The sequence below is a fragment of the Glycine soja genome, chromosome 4 (genome assembly GCF_004193775.1).
Source record: "Glycine soja cultivar W05 chromosome 4, ASM419377v2, whole genome shotgun sequence".
NCBI lineage: Eukaryota > Viridiplantae > Streptophyta > Magnoliopsida > Fabales > Fabaceae > Glycine > Glycine soja.
Window position 1 is genome coordinate 4,181,572 of NC_041005.1, and position 21,334 is coordinate 4,202,905.

The 21,334-nt window shown below is 32.5% G+C and overlaps 2 protein-coding genes across 3 annotated transcripts; one reads left to right on the forward strand and one right to left on the reverse strand.

Annotated features, from left to right (window-relative positions):
* Positions 1-8,258: 8,258 nt before the first annotated feature.
* Positions 8,259-13,121, forward strand: LOC114408825 (probable ADP,ATP carrier protein At5g56450). Its single transcript, XM_028372000.1, has 2 exons — positions 8,259-8,855; positions 12,200-13,121. The coding sequence occupies exons 1-2, from the start codon at positions 8,535-8,537 to the stop codon at positions 12,827-12,829; spliced, it is 951 nt and encodes a 316-aa protein (XP_028227801.1). The 5' UTR covers positions 8,259-8,534; the 3' UTR covers positions 12,830-13,121.
* A 5,184-nt stretch (positions 13,122-18,305) lies between these two features.
* Positions 18,306-19,576, reverse strand: LOC114408826 (glutaredoxin-C6-like). 2 transcript variants are annotated; one of them, XM_028372001.1, is made up of 2 exons: positions 18,995-19,576; positions 18,306-18,823 (listed from the first exon to the last, which is right to left on the reverse strand). In XM_028372001.1, the coding sequence occupies exons 1-2, from the start codon at positions 19,388-19,390 to the stop codon at positions 18,809-18,811; spliced, it is 411 nt and encodes a 136-aa protein (XP_028227802.1). In that variant the 5' UTR covers positions 19,391-19,576; the 3' UTR covers positions 18,306-18,808. The 2 variants fall into 2 exon arrangements, with proteins under 2 accessions (XP_028227802.1, XP_028227803.1); XM_028372002.1 differs by having other exon boundaries at positions 18,306-19,575.
* Between the last annotated feature and the right edge of the window lie 1,758 nt (positions 19,577-21,334).

Sequence of the window (21,334 nt, forward strand, 5' to 3'; positions counted from 1 at the left end):
CAAATTAAACTCACGTTTTTCTCTATTATTTATTCTTCTCTCCTACATTTTTCCTCAAATTAAAACCAACAATTGGTATCAGAATTCTCTTCTTGACGGACCTGTGAAATGGATGCTGAATCTAGTTTCTCACAAATTGTTCTTTCTGTCTTTGATGAGGAGAGCTATGACCTTTGGAAGGTGAAAATGAAGTTCTATATGGAGTCTTTTGATTTATGGGATGCTATGGAAGAAGATTATGAAGTGTCACCGCTCCTGAAAATCCCACCATGGTCCAAATAAAACCTCACAAAGAGAAAAAAATCAAGAAGGTGAAGACAAAGACATGCTTATTTGTTGGTGTTTCTCAAATGATCTTCACCACGATCATGACTCTCGATTCATTCAAAGAAATTTGAAATTATTTAAAAAAGGAGTATGAAGGGGATGAGCACCTTCGTGGCATGCAAGTGCTAAACCCGATGAGAAAATTTGAGGTGCAAAAAATGAAGGAATTCGAGACAATTAAAGGATACTTGGATAAATTACTTGGCATTGCTAACAAGGTTAGATTGCTAGGCATTACATTTGCAAATTCTATAATTGTTGAAAAAATTATGGTTATGGTGCCCTGAAAGATATGAAGCATCAATAACCACTTTGGAGATTATAAAGGATTTGTCCAAGATCTTTTTGATAGAGGTGATACATGCCTTGCAATCTCAGGATCAAAGAAGATTGATGAGGGATGAATCAATAGTTGAAGGAGCTTTACTAGTCAAGCACTAGAATACGACCAAATACAAGAAAAACAAGAACTTTGATGGAACGGGATCTAGTTCAACATCAACCAATGCAAAAAGAAATTGAAAGAAATCTTATCCGTCTTACCAACACTGCGGAAATAAATGACACCCTCCATTCAGATGCTGGAAAAGACTCGATGCTAAGTGCAATAAATGTAATCAAATGGGGCATGAAACTATTATTTACAAAAATAGAAATCAACTACACAGTGAAGCTGCAAAGGTTACTGATATGAAAGAGTAGTACCTATTTGTTGTTACATGTTTCTCTATTATTGAATCAAGTCAAAATTGACTTATTGAAAGTGGTTGTACTAATGACAAATAACAATGATTTATTCAAGGAACTGAGCAATATAAGCACATTGAAGATTTGAGTTGTAGATCTTTGGGTTTTGCAATTTTCAATTTTTTAGATCGACTTCACGGTTTACGAACGATTTGATTTGGTTTTGAACACACCTAGTTGTAGCCAAATAGTTAGTTACCTCTTTGCAAAGTCTTCAGTAGTTTAGTTTGATCCAGTCTATCAACTTTCACAAATGCTTTAACATATTGAGGAAGTGCTGAAGGATTACAATGTAGAGAGTGCTGACTTTCAAATGCTCTAATCACAGCTTCAGGATTGTTTTGATGGTAAAGTTCCTTGAGATGAGCAACTTCAGTAGCTTCATCTGCATCTCGCAGTCGACGGGTCAGACTGCCAACATAGCTGGACCGAATCTCTCCGGGGAGCAGAAAAGCTTATTTCCTGCAGAAGTTTGAAAGTAGGTGCAACAAATGATAGGTAGATAAAAATCAGCAGTTACTTGGTCCCCAGAACATAAATGTACATAAGAGACAATTTTGAAGTCTAAAGAATTCTACAGCAAAACAATTTTTCTTGAACACCAAAGAGGTAAAATAATTCAGAAAAACAAAGCTACTATAAATGAGAGAAACAAAAACAAATACTTATAGAAACACAGTACAAACTAAATGTGCTATAGGAAGAAGCAATGTGTACTTGTACAGCCTTCAAAATTATTAAACGATAAATAGCTTCTAGCCAACAAACTATAAAATTCCATGTCTAAGAAAAGTAATACAGCATACATATCACAGATGGAAATTACCTTCATTGAATTTAAGACATAGTGATCAAGCATGCATACGTCATGCATAACTAGCTACGATGGTTCTATAATTGCCTCAAACCTTGCGGATACCTCCATTTCTAATTCAAAACAAACAACCCTTGACACAAATGACCAGATAACCTAACAAACTGTAATCAATGAATATGCAATCTTAACAGAAATCTCTGCTCTTAACAATCTTGTGTTTCATTTCATGACTTGCACCATCTATGAAGCACCTTATTTCCAGCTACTTTGAGCATGTTTGGTTTACATCCAACTTGTGCATGAATTCCAAGACAAAATCCAACAGTCCAACGGAAACTGAATGCAAAAGGAAGGGTGTAGATGTTTTTGCAAAAGTCATTTTGCCACCAACCTCCGTTTGCCCGGTTGCAATGATAAGCCAAACCTGCACTCAAACAAGCTTGGCCCATAAGAAACAACCGAGAAAACTGATTCCAATGAAAGAAAACTCTTGTACCACCCCCCAATACATTTGATCCTGAATCAAAACCCTCGACCTATCACCATTTCAAAATAAAACACACATTCAATATAAATGAAAAAGTTGAAGATAAAAAATCTATCTTTTTTAATTTATTATTTGGTTGCTACTACTCCTATTTACAAAATTACCCCTGACTCCAATTTTATATCTTTTTTCATTATTTTTTACAAACCAATGAAGTGCTTCACCTGCTGATGACCGCCTATTAAAGGTACAAAAGGCTTACCTCACCAGTGGTCCATTTCTGAAAAACTTCACCGTAGACGCCACCCATTGTAATTTGTTATTAATTAATCAATAACTAAACCAAAGCTTATACTTCTGTTACTTCTCCTCTGCGTTCCCAGATAATTTGGTTTCCGTTTCCCACAAATTTCTCCTTCCACCTATTAGATATTTGTATTTTTGAATCCTTATTTTTTTTATATTTCTTCTGTGTTCCTTTATTATATAGTGCATAAGAATGATTGATTGAAATAGACCAATTTGAGAGGGTGGAAAGCTAGAAATTGCGGCTTATTAAATCGGAATTTTGTTTCCTATAATTTGTCAATTTGGGAGATTTGGGCTTAGTCAGTTAAATAATTCATTAATTTTTGAAAAACTTTTTTTTTAATAAAGCAAATAAACCTTATTACTCGTTGAGAATAAGGCCAATATCAAGCATAAGACGTGCTTAGCTACCAAAATACAAATGTTATAATATCACACAGGCATATTAACTTTAAGATTTAATCTTAAGATTCATTATTAAAGTAATAGGATATTAGATCTTCATGTAAAAATTCAGTTTTTGTAGGTAATTATTTTAAAAAAAATTAATTTTCTATTCTCTTCACAAGATTTATTTACATTCAATTCTTGTAAAATCTAAAAAAATATTTAAAATCTCAAAATAAAATTCAGTATTAGAATTAAAAAATAAAAAAAAATCTTAAAAATAATGTGATACTATATGATCTAAAAAAAAATCACTATGATCTTAAAATAAGATTTTTTATTAAAGATGCTATAACATGGAAGCTCATGTCACCTACTCTGGTCATCCGAATTGGTTACAGCAATTCACCACATCCACATGCCAAGGGGTTTGATAAATAAATCCCCTCTTCGTTGCCTTCAACCTGCTTGAACAGGTTATTTTTGTTTGCTCCAAAATCTGTTGTTTCTTCGCAGATTTTTTTTCCTTGAAAAAGAAAAACTCAGACAGAAACCATACACGTGGACCAAAACAACTTATACAATGTGATATGCCATTCATTATACCTGGGTGTTAAAAAACTACCTCAGATGAGTCAATTATAATCACATATTTAATTAATTGATTATCTAGATATCTTTTTCTTAGGAATAATTCCCCTTACTCACGGCTAATAATTCAGCATACTGAATTCACTTTGATGCTTTAATAAAACTTAAGACTCCTAAAATCTAAAGAAAAAAAAAACGGTTCTGCAATATGAAAACTTATAAAAAAAATTAGAGGTCCTTAAGAAGTCTAGAAGTAAAGAAATAATCCTTTTAGATAGATTCAATTAAGGAACGGACAGTTCTTAATAAATTTTTTATACACACAAATCCGAAATTAAACTCTTGATCATATACTTAAAAAAGAATAAAAGTTATTTGATGTTTAACAAAATTAACTTATAAGTATAAATATCCAATTTTATCCTGATAAACACAGATAAATGAAAAAAAATGAGAAAATAAAAATAGAAAAAGAAAAGGATTAAAATCAACAAAAGAAAAAGAAAAAAAGAATCATTTATTTTTGCTTTGGCACATTAAAATTCAAAAAATCATATCTTGTTTCTTTTTCATTCCCAATGAGATTTATTAAAAAATGTACAAAAATATAAAAAGACAAAAACATTTCAGATTTAAAAAAAGGAAAAAAAAAAGTCACATAGGCACCCGTTCAAAATGCAAGGGATATTTTCAGTCTGCTCCCAATCTTCATTCTCACGGTTCCGAGCACCATACCAACTCAAGTCCAACATGTCAGCTTTAGTTGCACTCCTATGGACAGCTTACTCTACCTCCTTTTGCTCAACCAAGTCCCTAAAACTGCACCTCATAAACAAACACATCCAAACAAAATCAATTAAAGAGGTGGGATAAACTAATGCTACTAAATGAAGGCTTACATTCCGAATATGAAAAGGAAGCAAAAAATTAAATAAAAGAGTGTTGAGAAATCGAGGGCATAAATATCAGAGAAATTTATACCAATTGACCATGAATAATCATATAAATGAATTTGACAGCAAACCTTAACTCAAAATCTTAAAGTTTAGTTTTATAGATCTTCTCCTCACTTATATGGTATTCTAACTTTTTCATTTCTACTTGATGCACGACTTTACCTCACACTTATAATCCAACAATCTTTCCCTCAAATACGAGTCTCTTCCACATGATAATTTTTTCCTCGAACAGAAGCTATTTTCAATCCACGAGTATTCAATAATGACCCTAAGAGCTTAACCATTGGTACTCCAACTCATCTAGTCATTGTCGCCAACATCCTCTAGTACCTTGCACCACTACAACACTTACGAGACTCATTGTCTAGCCTCCATGCATGGACTCACTCGTCAATAAGACTTTTGATAAGGGATCTCTATATCCATGGATTCGTTGTTGTCATCTTACTCGTTTGAGTCGGTTACCAAATCGAACTATCGACTCTAATATCAATTGTTGTGAAACTGAGAAGGGTAAACATCGGGAGATTCACACCAATGGATCACAAACAATCACATAAGTGAACTTGACGTCACACTTTAATTCAAAATCTTAAAGTTTTGATACCAATTGTTGAAAAATCGAGGGAAATAAATACCAAGTAGATTTACACCAATGGGTCATGAGTAATCATGTAAGTGAACTTGACATCACACCCTAATCTAAAACCTTAAAGTTGAAATTTATGAGTTTTTTTCTCACTTACATGATGTTCAAATTTTTCATTTTTACTCGATGATAAGACTTTACTTTATACTTGTACTCCAACAAAGAGGTAGGAGGCAACTTTTTGAAGATAGACTTTGGAATCGTTCTTAGGCACCACACAATGACACTCTTCACCTTCATATATTGAGAGAGAACCTATAACATTCTAAAACTATCCAATAATTATTTAGAAAGATAATCTAAATATATCTTTTAGTAAAAGAAAAGATTAGAAATGCTAGTATAATAGCTGATTAGAGAATTAGTTTAAAGATAATAATAATAGAAAGAGAAATGCTAGTATAATAACTGATTAGAAATTTTTCATTTTTACTCAATGATGAGACTTTACTTTATACTTCTACTCCAACAAAGAGGTAGGAGACAACTCTTTAAAGATAGACTTTGGAATCGTTCTTAGACACCACACAATAACACTCTTCACTTACATATATTGAGAAAGAACCTATAACATTCTAAAACTATCCAATAATTATCTAGAAAGATAATCTAAATATATCTTTTAGTAAAAAAAAGATTAGAAATGCTACTATAATAACTGATTAGAGAATTAGTTTAACCACCACAGCTTAAACAACTTAGCTCACTTTGACAGACCCATTTGTGTAACCACTGTTCATTATCTGGACAAGAAGGCTAGAGGTGCAGAACACGACGAAGCTCGAGTGACTGTCAACGGGTTTGAGTGTCATTCACTGATCTTCCCTTGATAATATTCTCTTTCTTTAAAAAACCAAACAAATTCCCTCATGTTTTACTTTGTCTATTCTTTTGTTTATTTTCTGGTCCATTTTATTTGTTGGAGTCTCGTGAATCCTGATCATTGCCACTTCTTTTGCGATTTCCAGTTTTATATATTTTCTGGTTAAGCTTTTGATCTCTTCCTTGTGTGGGTCACTCCCGTTGCTCTTTCTTTCGCTATCATTTCTTTGTTTATTTTCTTCACTTTATTCTCATATCACTTTTTTTGTTATCATGTTACTTTATAATATTTAAATGTTACTAAACTGAAGCTTTTCTTATTTTGGTCATTACGTGTTTGTGTGCAGTACTAGCAAAATTAGTTGAAGTAAAAATTAGATGACATAGAAGTTGAAACTTCAGAATGGTTTATAATAATAATATATAAAGGTTTAGTAATAGTCATTTGGATTCACTTCCAATTTGATTATTGCAAAATTCATTATGAATGATTTTAAGTAAAAAAAATTAAATATATAATAAGATATTTTTGTAATAATTACTTTGGATGTGTTTTTGACTTGATTATCATGCAAACTTTTAAACTAAAAAAAATAAAAATGATAAAAAATTTTCACTCCTGTCAAGCATATATATATATATATATATATATATATATATATATATATATATATATATATATATATTTTGATAAGATAAAAAAATAAGAATTCCTCTTTTACATAATGTCAAATTTCCTTTTTTAATTAAAATTTCTCTGGTTAAAATAACAATAAATAAAACATAAACAAATATACTCTTTTTGTTCGATTTTAAGAGGTAAAATAAATAATTTTTTAAATTATTTAAATTTATACATTTAATTAGAGGTAACCGTCTTAAGACGGACGGTATAGAATGTTAATACCTTCCCGTAATCAACTCCTGAATACAAAATCTGGTTTTGAGATTTTTTTTTTAAATGGTTTTTTTATAGTTTTTCTTAATAAACTATGATAAGGACTCTTCTAATTATTTTTCGTCATTCGGCTGTGATCCGACTATGACAATAAATTAGCTAAAATTCATAAGTTGGCCAAAACTTATAAAGTTACAAATTTATAAGCTTTGAACCACTTAAAAAATTTGAATTGAAAATTGAAATGTTTCTTCAATTTCTTGGGTCTAAGTTTATATATATATATATATATATATATATATATATATATATATATATATATATATATATATATATATATATATATATATATATGACAGGTAAGTTTTTTAAGAAATTTTTAAAAAGTTACAAATATGGGTAAGTCATGTTTTATAAAATGACTTTAAATAAAGAAGTTGTGTTAAAATATGACTTATTTTACTTTTTTCTAATTTTAATTATATTTTTAAACACGGATTACTTTTTAAAAAAAAATGGTAAAATCGTTTATTGAAATGAGACTTCTACTTTTATTTTTTTAAAAAAATTAATGAAATTGTATAATGAAGTGAGACTTTTACTTGTTTTTTAGAAAGAAAAAAATGATGAAGACGTGTATTTAAATCAGACTTCAATTTTTTTTTGTTCTTTTACTTTTATCAAGTCGTGTTCTAGTAAATGATTTTAGTTTTTTTTAATATATAATCATTTTGACAAACACAAGTACACGGCTTTGATATTTTTATTATTTTAAAAATTAAAAAGATAAAAAGGACAAAATCGTATTATAATTCACGACTTAAGTTAAAAGTTATGAATTCAATAAAATTAAATTAGAAATATAATTAAAGAAATACAAACTCGAGTTTTGAAATATCAAATTTAAAGTCATCGGTAGGAAAATATTAAGTTTAATTTCTTTTAATGAAGATTTTAAATTTAAATTTTATGCTTAAAAATATTATTTGAATGAAAAATCTCATTAAGAATGTTCAGTTAGTTTTGTCAATTACAAAACTAATAAATATTACATACTAACATTAAGGTAATCCAAAGAAATATGAGATTGAAAGTCGTGTTTTCAAAACCCAACTTACCCATTTAGGTAAACAAAAACTAATTACTCCGGTAATAATGTAAAAATCCGAGAGTCTGAAGATGGTAAATTACAGGTGGATAAATCTAGCGAAAGAATAGTATAGAACAAAACTATCTGTTGTCTATAACAGCTCCGACCGGAAAGTCATAATAGAATAACCAACGATTTTTTGTTTTTTCCTTCACCAACCACGCCATCACCACGTTTAGAAATGAAGCATCTTTTCATCGTTCCGTGTTTTTCCTTTCTTTTTTCTCTCACTCGCAGAAAATTAACGCAATTCCACAAAAGCGGAGAAGCTCGATGGTTTGAAAGTGAAATAAATAAATTGCGCTGGATTGGGTTTGCATGATGGGCATGTTCCCTTTTGAGCCAAGTTTGTGAATTGAAGAGAAGGAAGCACCGTAGCAGCGAAAAAAGGATGAGCGCAGCGGATGATGATGACCCAGAAAGGAGAAGATTGAATAGTGGGTTGAAGAGCTTTCAGCGCGATCTGATGGCTGGGGCGGTGATGGGTGGTGTGGTGCACACGATTGTGGCCCCAATTGAGAGGGCGAAGCTATTGTTGCAGACCCAAGAGAGCAACTTGGCGATTGTGGCGAGTGGGCGTCGCAGATTCAAGGGCATGTTGGATTGCATAGCCCGTACGGTCAGGGAAGAAGGCATTCTCTCTTTGTGGAGAGGCAATGGCAGCAGTGTTATTCGTTACTATCCTTCTGTCGCTCTCAATTTCTCTCTCAAGGTTGTTACCCTTCCTCTCTTCTTTTCTATTTTCTTTTCTTTTGCCTCTCTCGTTATGCACCAAAATCAGATTCCTTCATTTGTTGTGTCCGCTAATTACTGAATTTATTCGTTTGACCATCGTTTGAGAGTTGAACTGGTATTCTTAACTTTGGAGGAATTGTAGCCTTCGGTTGCCTTAGTTTATCCTATTATTTTGTGTCTTGCGAGTATTTGCAGTCAAATATCATCTGAGATTCTGAAAATAAACCAAATTAGTCTCTGAAATTTCAGACACCTGACAATTTTAAATTACAAAAATATCATTTTAATTCTTTTTCTGTAATTTCAAGGACTAAAATGGCATTTTTATAATTTTGGAGGTTAGACTGATTGATGATGCATGTAACTTTATGGAATTATTTGGTGTATTACTCAAGGAAAATTGCAGTTAATTTAGTATTTTTACCTTTTGTCTGCATTTTATTATGATATTATGTTTTTGGTTGTATAATATATGTTTCATGGAAATGGAAATTACCTAGCAATGCACGTTTTGCAACCATTTAGAACTTATATTTCTTGATGGTATGTTAGGATCCACTTGTAAGGTATGAAACTTGAGTCCCACATTAAAAGTATGGGATTCATGTGTGGGGCTGATAAGGCCTTGGGCTCTCTAACTATAATGTCTACCTTTTGTGGTGTACTTCTCCTAAGGTTCCTATGGATTGGTCATAGAGCTTTCATTGATGGTGATAGCGACTTAAGTCTCACATTGGAAGTATGAGATTCTGGTGTGGGTTTATAAGGCCTTGGCCTCTTTAACTATATAATCATAATTGAATCTAATCAGTTTCTGGAAGTCTTGAATGTGTAGCAACCTGTTTCTTAATCAGAGCCTTTAAACTTTAAATTGGTGTGCAAGATATACTGTATCTTTCAGTTGACTCGGTGTACCCCTCCATTTATTTTTTTGGGTTTATATATTTTAATATTCGTCCTATTTAAACATTTAAATTTTATTTAAAGCAATGCCTAAATCATATAGAGCAATGCTTAGCCATGATTCTTGTAAAACTGTAATTTACCTCCATAGTCCATAACTATAAGCATAATTTTTGCTTTCCTCTATCAATTAGCAGATTTGTCTCATCCATCAAGTTAACTGTTCCTCATTTACTGTTCTTTTTTTGTTTTTGCTTTTTTCTGCCATCCATATACCCTCCTTGCCTAGTATTGTTCCATCATTTATTACTCCAAACACTTCATACCTATATCCAGGAGCAAAATCTCTCAAATTGCAGATCCTGACTGGCAAATGTTTTCCAGGCCACAATGTTCTCCTTGTATAATGTACAAATGGATTTTGACAAATACCTGTTTTCATAATGAATAATTACTCTAGAAACAGTGCTAGTATGCACACCTTTCACTCATTAAATATGAGAAGGGGACTTCCTTTTCTTCAGTTTGTTCTTGCAATTCCTTTTTCTATTTTTTTGCTACTGCAATATCAAGGCTGATTGTTGCTATTGTAGTTCTTTCCCTATTGCTCTGCAGAAGTCTGGCCTTACTCCGTAAAGAGAGAGTAAGAAGTAGAATGGAATCTTTTTTATGTGCTGCACCTTATTTTCATGGTACTACATTACTTCTTTTTTTTTTTAAGATGTGTCTTTTCCTACCTCCCCTGCCTTTTGGATATTATCTAGGACTGTCCAGTTTTAATGAATACACCTCTTTCTCTGTACTTTTATAGACTGGACTTTTCATTGGCTTTTTCTTAAATTTCATGATATGGTAATAGATGTTTGACTTTCTGCATTTTTAGTATTGAGATATAAATTACTCACTGACCAGAATTTTTTAATGAAGATTTTGTCTTTTCTTTTTTCATGTTTATTAGAAACCCTTTTTCAGTCTTTGGTGGGAGTAAGATTTCTTTCACAAATGCATGGTGTGGATATACATGTATGTATCAATATGTTTATTTTATAATATAATATATTAAAAATACTTATCAATAAATTAATTGATTCATCGACCAGTTGTTCTATAGGAATTTGATCTAGACACTAAAAAGTAGGGACATAGATACTTAAATGCATTGAGTTTGAACTTGTGATGACAAATTCATCCATTATTTATTTAGTTTGGGATTGTGATTCCTTGATGGTTAGGATTTCCTTTACCTCTCCGGATAATTAATTTCCACTCAAATAAGGATGATTGGTCTATAGTTTTATATTACTAATTTACTGTGTCTGACATTGTTTTGAGCAAAATTAATGGAATGTTTCAGTACAACTTGAGATGAGATAATTAGACTGTTTTAAGATCATAGTAATTTGCTGACCAAAAACAAAGATCATAGTAATTTGATTCAAGTCTCTTCCCTTTTCTATCTTTTATTTTATTTAATGAAATTATTTTGTGAAAGAAAATAGGGTAAAACTAAAGTCATGTCCAAAGGGAGAAAAGGGAATTGAAGAATCCTGGGCTAGGTGTCTGAGACTGAAGAAATTTGCTTCTTCGGATGCTAAACACAGGCACTGTTCAGTCAGGCAGATTTTTGTGAAAATATCCTGAAATTTTTCTGACTGAAGAAATATCAGAATTTTCTAACCAAATAAGCATTTTCTGCTCTTGTTGAAGACAATGATGTAGCTTCCTAATTAATGCATTTATAGAGGTTTCAAATGACAGCAATGTTTTTATCAGAAATATAAAACAAAGGATTTAAGCATAGATTCTCATTTAAAGCAATGCATTAGTAACAATGTGACTACTGTGATGTGAATGTGGCAAAAGATGTATCTTGTGTTTTTTTTGCCTAGAAGATGGCCAGTCCCATTATTAACGTATGAATGAAAATGTGGGCTTTACAATTGTGTTTTTCGTGTCCTAACCTAGGGTTGAGATGAATACATGGAGTGCAATTAAGTGCTAAAAATACCAACCCAGCTATTACAACCTAAAATCAAGGTTAGTAATTAAATTTCCAAAGAACAGTTGTAACAATCTTGGTAGTGTATCTTTGTTAGTTTTGCTCCTTTCTCCATGTGATCCTTTTATGTCTTTTTGCTGTTTTGCAACCACGTTTTGTGTGGTTCAGACAAAGGTATTGAATAGAGAATGACTGACAGAACAACTTCACCATCTATGCATTCAATGGAACAAGGCACAATATTTTTTTAAAAAAAAGTTTATTTCCGTGTTGGCATATTACAATGTGTATTTCTTTTCTTTCTTCTGCCTGTCATCATTCACTCATACAACTGATGAAAGATTATAATTGAAGCTTAATATGTAATGTTACAGTTAATGCTGTCTTGATATTGATAGATGAACTATTTTTTTCAACAGGATCTATACAAAAGCATGTTAAGAGGTGGAAACTCTAGTGACAATCTTTTGCCAGGTGCCACTGCTAATTTTGCTGCGGGCGCTGCAGCCGGCTGTACAACGCTTGTGTTGGTATACCCCCTTGATATAGCACACACGCGCCTTGCTGCTGACATTGGAAGGACAGACGTGCGCCAATTTCGAGGCATTTACCATTTCTTGGCTACCATATTCCACAAGGATGGCATTTGGGGGATCTACCGGGGCCTTCCTGCATCTCTACATGGGATGGTGGTACACAGGGGCCTTTATTTTGGAGGCTTTGATACCATGAAAGAGATCATGTCTGAAGAATCAAAACCTGAGTTGGCGTTGTGGAAGCGTTGGGTGGTAGCTCAGGCAGTCACAACCTCTGCCGGGTTGATATCTTATCCACTAGACACGGTTCGTAGGAGGATGATGATGCAATCTGGCATGGAACAGCCAGTGTACAACAGCACCTTGGACTGCTGGAGGAAGATCTATAGGACAGAGGGGTTGGCTTCATTTTACCGTGGTGCAGTTTCTAATGTGTTTAGGAGCACAGGAGCAGCAGCTATCTTAGTCTTGTACGATGAGGTTAAGAAATTTATGAACTGGGGGAAAATTTAACAGCACCAACGTTCATTGATTTCATTTTGACACCGGAGACTCAACTTCAATACGTCAACATGTTGCAAATCTTGAGGCTTAGGATAATTTTGTAAAAGCACAAATGAGCTCCATTACAGTTCATTAGTAAATGTGTCTTTATTGGCATTCCAACGCTAAGGCCATTGATTTTGTGGCTTTGCTATTACTAATTTTCCTTTGTATCTTTTAAGACGATGGAAGATCAGAAATCAGATATGATGAAAGGGGATTTTTATTGGTAACAAAAGAAAATTGATCTTTTGTTGTCTAATTTTTTCAAATGCAAGGTGTAACGCGCGAGGACACTTACTGCCAAAAGGATGTCTTAAATACTAAATTAGCACACAAGTGTGTGCATAACGTAATCAGAGTTAGAATAGCCTAAAATTATTAAACTCACAAGAAGCCACTAAAATAGTGAAGAATAACATAAAGCTGTCAAAGGCAACACAAAGCCACCTTTGCGAAAAGGTTAACAAACAATTTTTAAGCCAAGAATTGGTGAAATAAGAACGAAAAAGCCTTGTAAGTGGCGTAAAGTGTTAAACTCCAAAGTGAGAGCAACGACACGTATGTGGCTCGAAAATAGCAGGGCAGAAGGCAATTGGATTGGATAGGAGCATGAAGTCGTAGGTTTAAGGGTAAAATACCAAAAAATCCCTTATGGCTAACTTAATGTTAAAATTAACTCTATAATTTATAAATTTTCGTTTCAACTTCTTGTGATTTTCACTAAATTGCAACTCAAAAATGTCAAGCATAAAGAGACTCAATCACCTCTATGTTGTTCATTATTTTATCCCTATGGCTAAATTAAGACCTTGTGCGCGTGGTTAAGAAATGTACAATCTGTTTTACTAATTAACTTCTATAAAAGTTAATGTCCTCTTAATGTTTTTTGAAAGAGTTGCTCAAACTAGCTCTATGATAGAAATTTAGTATAATTTTATTAACTTTCACATAGAAAATGATTGGGAGCAAGAGGTGTATTAGTTAATCATGTTAAATTATATAACTGTGAAAAATCCTGATGTTTAGTATGAAACATATTTTATTGAATTGCATAAACAAATACTTAATCAAAACTTCATTATGTGTATTTCGAAAATGATTAATGATAATGAACTTTTTGTTTTTAATACTTTAATCTTTATGGTAGACAATATTAACATTCGATCCCTTTTACTTGATGGAAATTTGTTTGAATTTTACATCGTTTTGAAACATAGGATTTGTTTCTCTCCCCATAAGCCTCTGTTTTTCACTCTTTAATTGTTTGCTTCATTGTTTGAGTGCAGTAGCCATGCCTAAAGTCATTACCTTAACCGTAAGCAGGGGGATGGCAAAGGCAAGACTGGTGACTAGAGTGAAGTCGTAACAAGATAATTGTACTAGAAGATGCAGCTAAATCACCTTCTTTTCACATAGAGTTAATGTTTGTTGGATAGTTTATTTTGACAATGTTTCACACTCAAAAAGAAATGAATTATGTCTTAATAAAATTTAGATATAAAGATCTTTTTTATTTTTCGATGATGAAGTAAGACTAAATTCATGAACTTATTATTCTAAGTCGAAACAAGTTGATAGGAGCTCAATCAAATGAAATGACTTATAGACATAATAGCAAAGATGATTATATCTTTTCGCTTGAAATTGTTAATTTAAACACTTTCTTATTAAGTTGTAATTTAGTCAAAACTAAAAGGAGATGGAATGTGAGTTTCTAAACTACAAAGAGCTCGTTTGAACATTAAAGAAATTATAAGGACTCTTTGGTACTTAAACCTCTTTTATCACTTACCGAAAAGTATATGGGTAGACGGATACGGCATTACAACTCTTTAATCCAGCAAGTCGCATGACTCCAAACAAGCCCAAGAAGCAACAAAGACAAAATGACGTAACCAAAGTGAGATTACCCTAAAATTATTAAAGTGGCAAGAAGCCTCTAAAATAATAAAAAATAGCATAAAGTTGTTAAAGGCATCTGATACATCTACAATGCACACAGATTGCAAACATAACTAAGAAATCATTTGATTTAAAGAAATGAAAGACGGATAAAAGTAAAAAAAAAATGAAATATTTTAATTAAAGCAGAGTGTATAAGTATGAAATTTATATCAACTTTTTAAATTTTCTATCAAATTCACCAAAGGAAATTAAACCAAACACTCCCTGAGTGAAACATTAAGAACAAAGCCATAAATTGCTTTGGAAGCAGAGTTATGAAAATCCCCTAACCTTTTGAGAATTGGGGATATTTTCCTCAAGCCCAAAATTTCGATAATTACAATTTTGATAAGCACAAAATTTCCATAAGCAAAATCATGCGCTTGGTTTTTTTTTTTTGGTTTTTTTTTCTAAAAAATCTCACGATAAAATTAATATTAAATATTAAAAATGGATATTAAAATAAAGAATTTAATTAAAATATATTGACAGAATAATTTTTTATGATGTTATGTTTATTTAATATTATATTATGTATTATTTGATTTTTTTATTATTTTATTTATATTAATTCAATCAGAGTTGAACCATAAGCCTTAAACTTATGATTCAATGATCAGTTTTATTTTAAAAACAATCAGCTTTGGTATATCTCTAAAAGGTGGAGTAAATTTTAGGAATTAACTTTTTGTTTTGTTATGAAACTTGGAGTAAATTATACCGATATCTCCTATGATTTTTTTAAGTTGTACATGATATCAATTTCTTTTTAACCCTACAAAAAAAAAAAAAAAAAAAAAAAAAAAAAAAAAAAACCTTCCTTAGTTGTTTGAAATACATTACACCATGTATTCTTGTTACTCCAAAAAACACAGGGGATACTGTGTAGTTTGCTTTAAAACTTAAGTCTTCATGGTATTTATCTATATTATTAATTTATGTCGCACGAACACTACATCTAAGGTTACTTCTTATTTCCGTCAAATTTTTTATTTTTTAATTTAATATTTATCCAATAATGTATAAACATGTAGCTAGATTTCGTACTCATTCATGCAGAATTATTCCGTACCATAAAGTATATCAATATAAAAGGCAAAGCGATAAAGAATGAAATGTATATTAAAATTAACAAGAAGGTTTTCCAGGTGATCATCGTGATTATATTTACCCATACACAGACAAAATGAAATGAAAAAGTATAAGGGAGAGGTAGGAATTCCATCAAGAGTCTATACATGAATAAAGAATGAAATAAATATCACTCCTCTTTGTTAAAAAGAAAAATCGTGTTTATATATGTCCTGGTGTTACGTTCGTAACCATAAAATATTTAAAGAGACTTCTTGATGTTGAACTATGTTTTAAGAAGAGAGTGCAATGCCTAAAAGCCCAAGCATTATGGAGCATTTGATTATGACTTCTGCTGCCTAAAGCAAACGTGCAAAGCCAATTGTTATTTTCACGTCGGCTGCCCAATTGTGTTTATATGTGCATTATAAGCATACTTGCATTTTAAAACCTTGAATGATATCTTGAATAATGTGAATCGTCAAATTCCATACTTGTGTTCGGAAATGGAATCATTGTGCTTACGTGAGGCTCTAAGATTCTAATAAGATCCGCCATTTTTTTAAATTAAAAACCACGCCATGCTTGCCACGTCTGATTTTGTATTATAGAAAGCCAAAAAATTAGAAAGTGAAAGACGCACTCACTCACTCTTGGATTGTCGCTGTTGTTAGTTGCAGCTGTGGTTGATGTTGTTGATGTCATCATCTTCTGTCTTTTCCCAACTCAAAGGAGAAATAATTGGGTCACATAATCGCGTGGTGGGAATTGTGGGGTTAGGATTTAGGACACTTACCCTTAATTATCACATCTATACCTCCTTTGTTTTCCTTAATTGGGAATAGATCCTGCCACGCTTTGTTTGTTTTCTTAAATTTGTAGCCTCTGTTTAATACATCCCAATATCATGTTGTGCTATGCTGAGCTATTGATGATTTTTAATCCCCCACCCCCACACCACATGCACACACACATTTTAATTAAAATTTCCTAAACAATTTGTTTCCGTAGTACTTTTTTCTCCAGAATATATATTAATAACTAGTTTTGAAAAACTATGGGTTAAAGATCTCACACTAGTGATATGACTAAAATTGTATTTATAAGTATATGACAATTTTCACTCTATAAACCTTTTTAATATTGAGTTAGACTTATATCCACATTCTAAAAACATCTCTTCATGCTGTTGTCCAGGTTCATTGATGCTATATATATATATATATATGCTTATCAATCAATAAATCTCCACCAATCTACAATTTGTTACTTCATATACTTTGAAAAAAGGATGAAAGCTCGCTTCTAGTTCTAGGTACTACAACTAATAATTTTTGGTTTCCCTTTGATTTGTAGTTTGTAGCTGAGTTGGCATGGCTAGTGCAATGGTGATTCTTACTAAATGCTGATGAAAGTCTCATGTGTTTTAAACTTGGAAGTTGAGACCGAAGCTTAGTTAGGTTTATGGCGGTGAAGGCAAGAAGGATACCATGACGCACCTCTTGGCATGATGTCAATAATTTGATACGATTATTCTTACCAATGTTTTAGCTTTGAATCCATTCATGCTTCTTTTTTTTGTTACTTTTGTTCGAGTTGATCAAACAAAACCAATGAAACGATAATTTCGTCTAATGTATGGTTATTCCCTTAACTAATTAATTTTTAATGTAGGCGGGGTTTTGGCGAAAGTAAAAATTAAAACAAAGATTTTGTTTTAAAAGAAAAGGCTATTTATACCGATGCAGTAAAAAAAAAAAAAAAAGCCTAAAGATAATAAGGGAATATTTCATCACCAAAGATAATAGGAGAATAATAAGAAGCACGATTCCGTGTTTTCGTGTGTATCAAAGTATCTTTTAACCTATAGTTAAAAATTAATTTCCTTTTAAGTTGACAAAAAATTGAATTCTTCTTACAAGTCTTCTCTTTTCTAAAGCATGTCAATATGTTTAACTAAGGATTTCATTTATTTACTTACGACTTCGCGGGTTTCCAGACTTTTAACTAAGGATTTCATCTATGTAAATGGTTCTGGCTGATAATAAAAAAATAATCTAATGAATTTGGGGGTTAAAGTAGCATATTAATTGATTTCACGAGGACAGCAAGGAATTTCAGAATAGAGTGTGTATTTAGGGGGCCGAGCTAACCCTCAGTTTGACAGAGATGAAAGAGAAACAAAAAAAAATATATTTTTATTCTCTATTTAATTTTAAAATTTTTATTTTAACTTATTTAAATACAATCTACCAAACAATACCTAAGCCAGCACCAGAAGGAAAAAGAATCTTTTCCATTCCATTTAAGTTCATTCTAGGAAAAAAAAAACACCAAGGTAGCGCACCAGAAGGAAAAAGAAAAGAGAGGCGTGTAGAATTGCATCAACGTATAGTAAGTTTGTTTGCAATAATTGGGGGTGCATGCCTTTGTCAAATAAGTTTCTATTCCAACCTTCACTTGGTAGGGCACGGTGGTGTTACTGTTTCTTACGGTCCCACCCACCCAATCCAAACCAGATAATATTTGCCATTATGATACATTTATTCTCATTGAAACCAAAAAAAACAAGAGGAAAATGAAGATAACGATGAAAGTGAAACTAGCATAAAACAAAGTGCCATAATTCTAACCCGGAAATTAATGAATTTACATACAAGTAAAAGGGGGAAGAGGAGATGGAGGAATAGATAAGCTTAGGATTCCCGAAGCAAACTGACAAAGCGACTGCCCTATCTACGGTCCCGATTGCATAATAATTGTGAATGGGACCCAATCTACGGACAAGAGCAATCTACTCAGTATAGCGCGTTGAGGCCAAAGTTGACGTTATTATTACCACCCTCACCCGCTGGTCATGGATGTCATTCCTTTACACGTGTCACCTCTGATCCGTAAACGGCAAGTCAAACCAGATTCGTGATCACTCACCTAAATTCTGCCAAACTAGTTTCAATAACACAAATTGGGATTTCACAACCCTAAATTATACAATTAGTAATGTTCTTCTTTTGGAACAATAATACTAGACAGATAGGGTAGCTAGCAATAGCTTAGCGTATCATATATATAAAAATTAATCAAGGGGAGGAATATATTGATATGCATAGTTCATACCCAGAGAGCGCCGACTTGGACGAGTTTGGGGATGAGGTGGCCGCTGACGTGGAGGGCGACGAGGGATTCGAGGCCGCCGATGCATGTGCCGCCGATGAAGGCGGCGGGGGCGGTGGTGTCGGGGAGGGGGAGGGAGGCGATCTCGTGGTCGTCCAATTCGATGACGGTGGGGTGGACGCCGATGGTGGCGAGGAGCTTCTTCATGACGTGGCACATGCAGCAGGAGGATCGGGTGAAGATGATGACGGGGTGCTCCGATATCAGCCGTTGGATTCGGCTCTCGGGGGACTCGTCCAGCTCCATCGATAGCGAGGAAGAGGAGTTGCTCATAGTGGGACTTAGCTCCAGCTGCCCTACGACGTCGTTTGAGCAGCACCCTATCCCTATGCCTTGCATCCCCTCCTCACTCTTCACTGTAGTTGTTGCTGGTGCACTACTAGAAGAAGAAAGAGACTCTGAAACTGTGGAACCGACTTTGAGGGAGTTTTTATTTTATAAATCCAAGAGGACAAATCGTGCTTGCTTTCATCACAAACTACTGTTTCTTTTTTTTTTTTTTCTACAATCGCTGCCACCACTCCACTCTACCCCACGCGCCCTTATATGCCATTCTTTTCTATCATTTTCATCTACTTCAACTATACATCCAGACGCAACGTAATTATCATAATTTCACTTACCTTTTTCTCACTCCTTTTTTTAGTTAGATTTTTTTTTTTTTTTACATACCAGTGTATCATATGTTTTTTTCATTAAAAATAATCATATTTAAGTTAAATATCTTTATTATAAATAATAAAATTCTCTGTCTAAAATATGTATATTTAATATCAACAAAATTACTGGTACGGATTTTTTTTTATATGAAAAACATAATCGCTATAATTATAAAGATCGAACAGAAGTGTATACTGCAACGATTAAACTCCGATGAGGGGAAACTTTGTAAGTATCGGAATCTTAATTGAATGCTTGGTTTCATATGTATGTGTTACGCAATTTGGATTCGTCAAACAAAGAGATTCGACTTTTTTTTCTGTTAAAGTGTACTGATCCCTCCATAAAACCACCCTTGCCTTATTTTTTATTAGCTCTAAATATTAATGTTTGACAAGATGCACAGCATAGCCATATTCTAGGTAGACATGAGTTTTTTCTTTAACTATATATATATATATAGTCGTAGTGGTTGTTACACTTTAGCAAGGACCAGGACCAAGACCACCAATGAATTATTACTTGATAGTAGATAGATACTATGAAGACGAGGGCGCGTGGCCATGCAATTTACCGTTGTTTAGGGGCACCGGATATTTTGGGGGTGAAACGAAAAGTAAATAATCATTTCAATCTCTTCATCATCATTTTAATTTTAAAAATCAGTCTCAACATCTTTGAATTTCTTACTTATCGGCCATTTTTTAAGTTCTGTATTAATAAACGTGATCTAATGTTGAAAAAAAAATACATATGTGTCGCATTAATATGAAATTAGATATTAACAAGTTGTTAATCTTTTTTTATACAAGTTGTTAATCTTAAAGGTGTTAAGCTTGAGTCTCTTAAATGAAATAGAAACCAAAAGGTGTTTTAGTTAGGAAAAAAATAAAAAAAAATAGATAAAAAAGTAAAGAAATAAACAATAAATAATATGGTAAATCTCATTATTTTTACCTAATTTCTTCTTCAACAAATATCTTAACGTATATCAATAAATAGATGGTTTAATTAGTAGTAATTATAGATAAAAGTCAAGAAATTAAGCTTGGCCTGCTGGTGAGATGGGGTGAACGCGCAGAGCCAGTCCCACGCCCATGACATAATTATCGGAGGGTCTTAAAAATGGAGTTACTCCACTGCGATACGTTCCCCTTCAGGCAGGGAGCCCCAGGTTGGGAATAGTAGCCAATAACATAAAGCCACCTCGGAAGCTCATGCCAAGGCTAATACCCATTGATTGGACACTAACAAGAGAGGATCCATCTTTGATCACTATACCAACAAAGAAATGTAATAACAACTACCTTCATTTTGATGGTCAAAGTTTTTCACGTACTAAAATTTTTCTAGTAAGAACATTTTTTTGTAACTACATCATGCTAGAGTAGAGGTCTTTAAATGAACATTACATGAGTGATCACCCAATCCATCACAGACCCTTCAAAGCAAAAATCTAATTACAATTTCTTGGATTGAAGTGTTATGATTAAATTAAATTAAATCGTTATGAAAGACTTTTTTTCTCTTAAAAGATTAAAGTTTAATATTTGTATAAAATATTAAGAGGATTATATAATGAAACAAGTTGCCGGAAAAACTGTATTGATTATATTGTATGTT

Bases quoted from the DNA above. Each gene is read 5' to 3' on its own strand.
- LOC114408825 (XM_028372000.1), top strand. From the start codon at position 8,535: ATGAGCGCAGCGGATGATGATGACCCAGAAAGGAGAAGATTGAATAGT. The intron at 8,856-12,199 runs GTTGTTACCCTT...TTTTTTCAACAG, and splicing joins CTCTCAATTTCTCTCTCAAG to GATCTATACAAAAGCATGTT.
- LOC114408826 (XM_028372001.1), bottom strand. From the start codon at position 19,390: ATGCAAGGCATAGGGATAGGGTGCTGCTCAAACGACGTCGTAGGGCAG.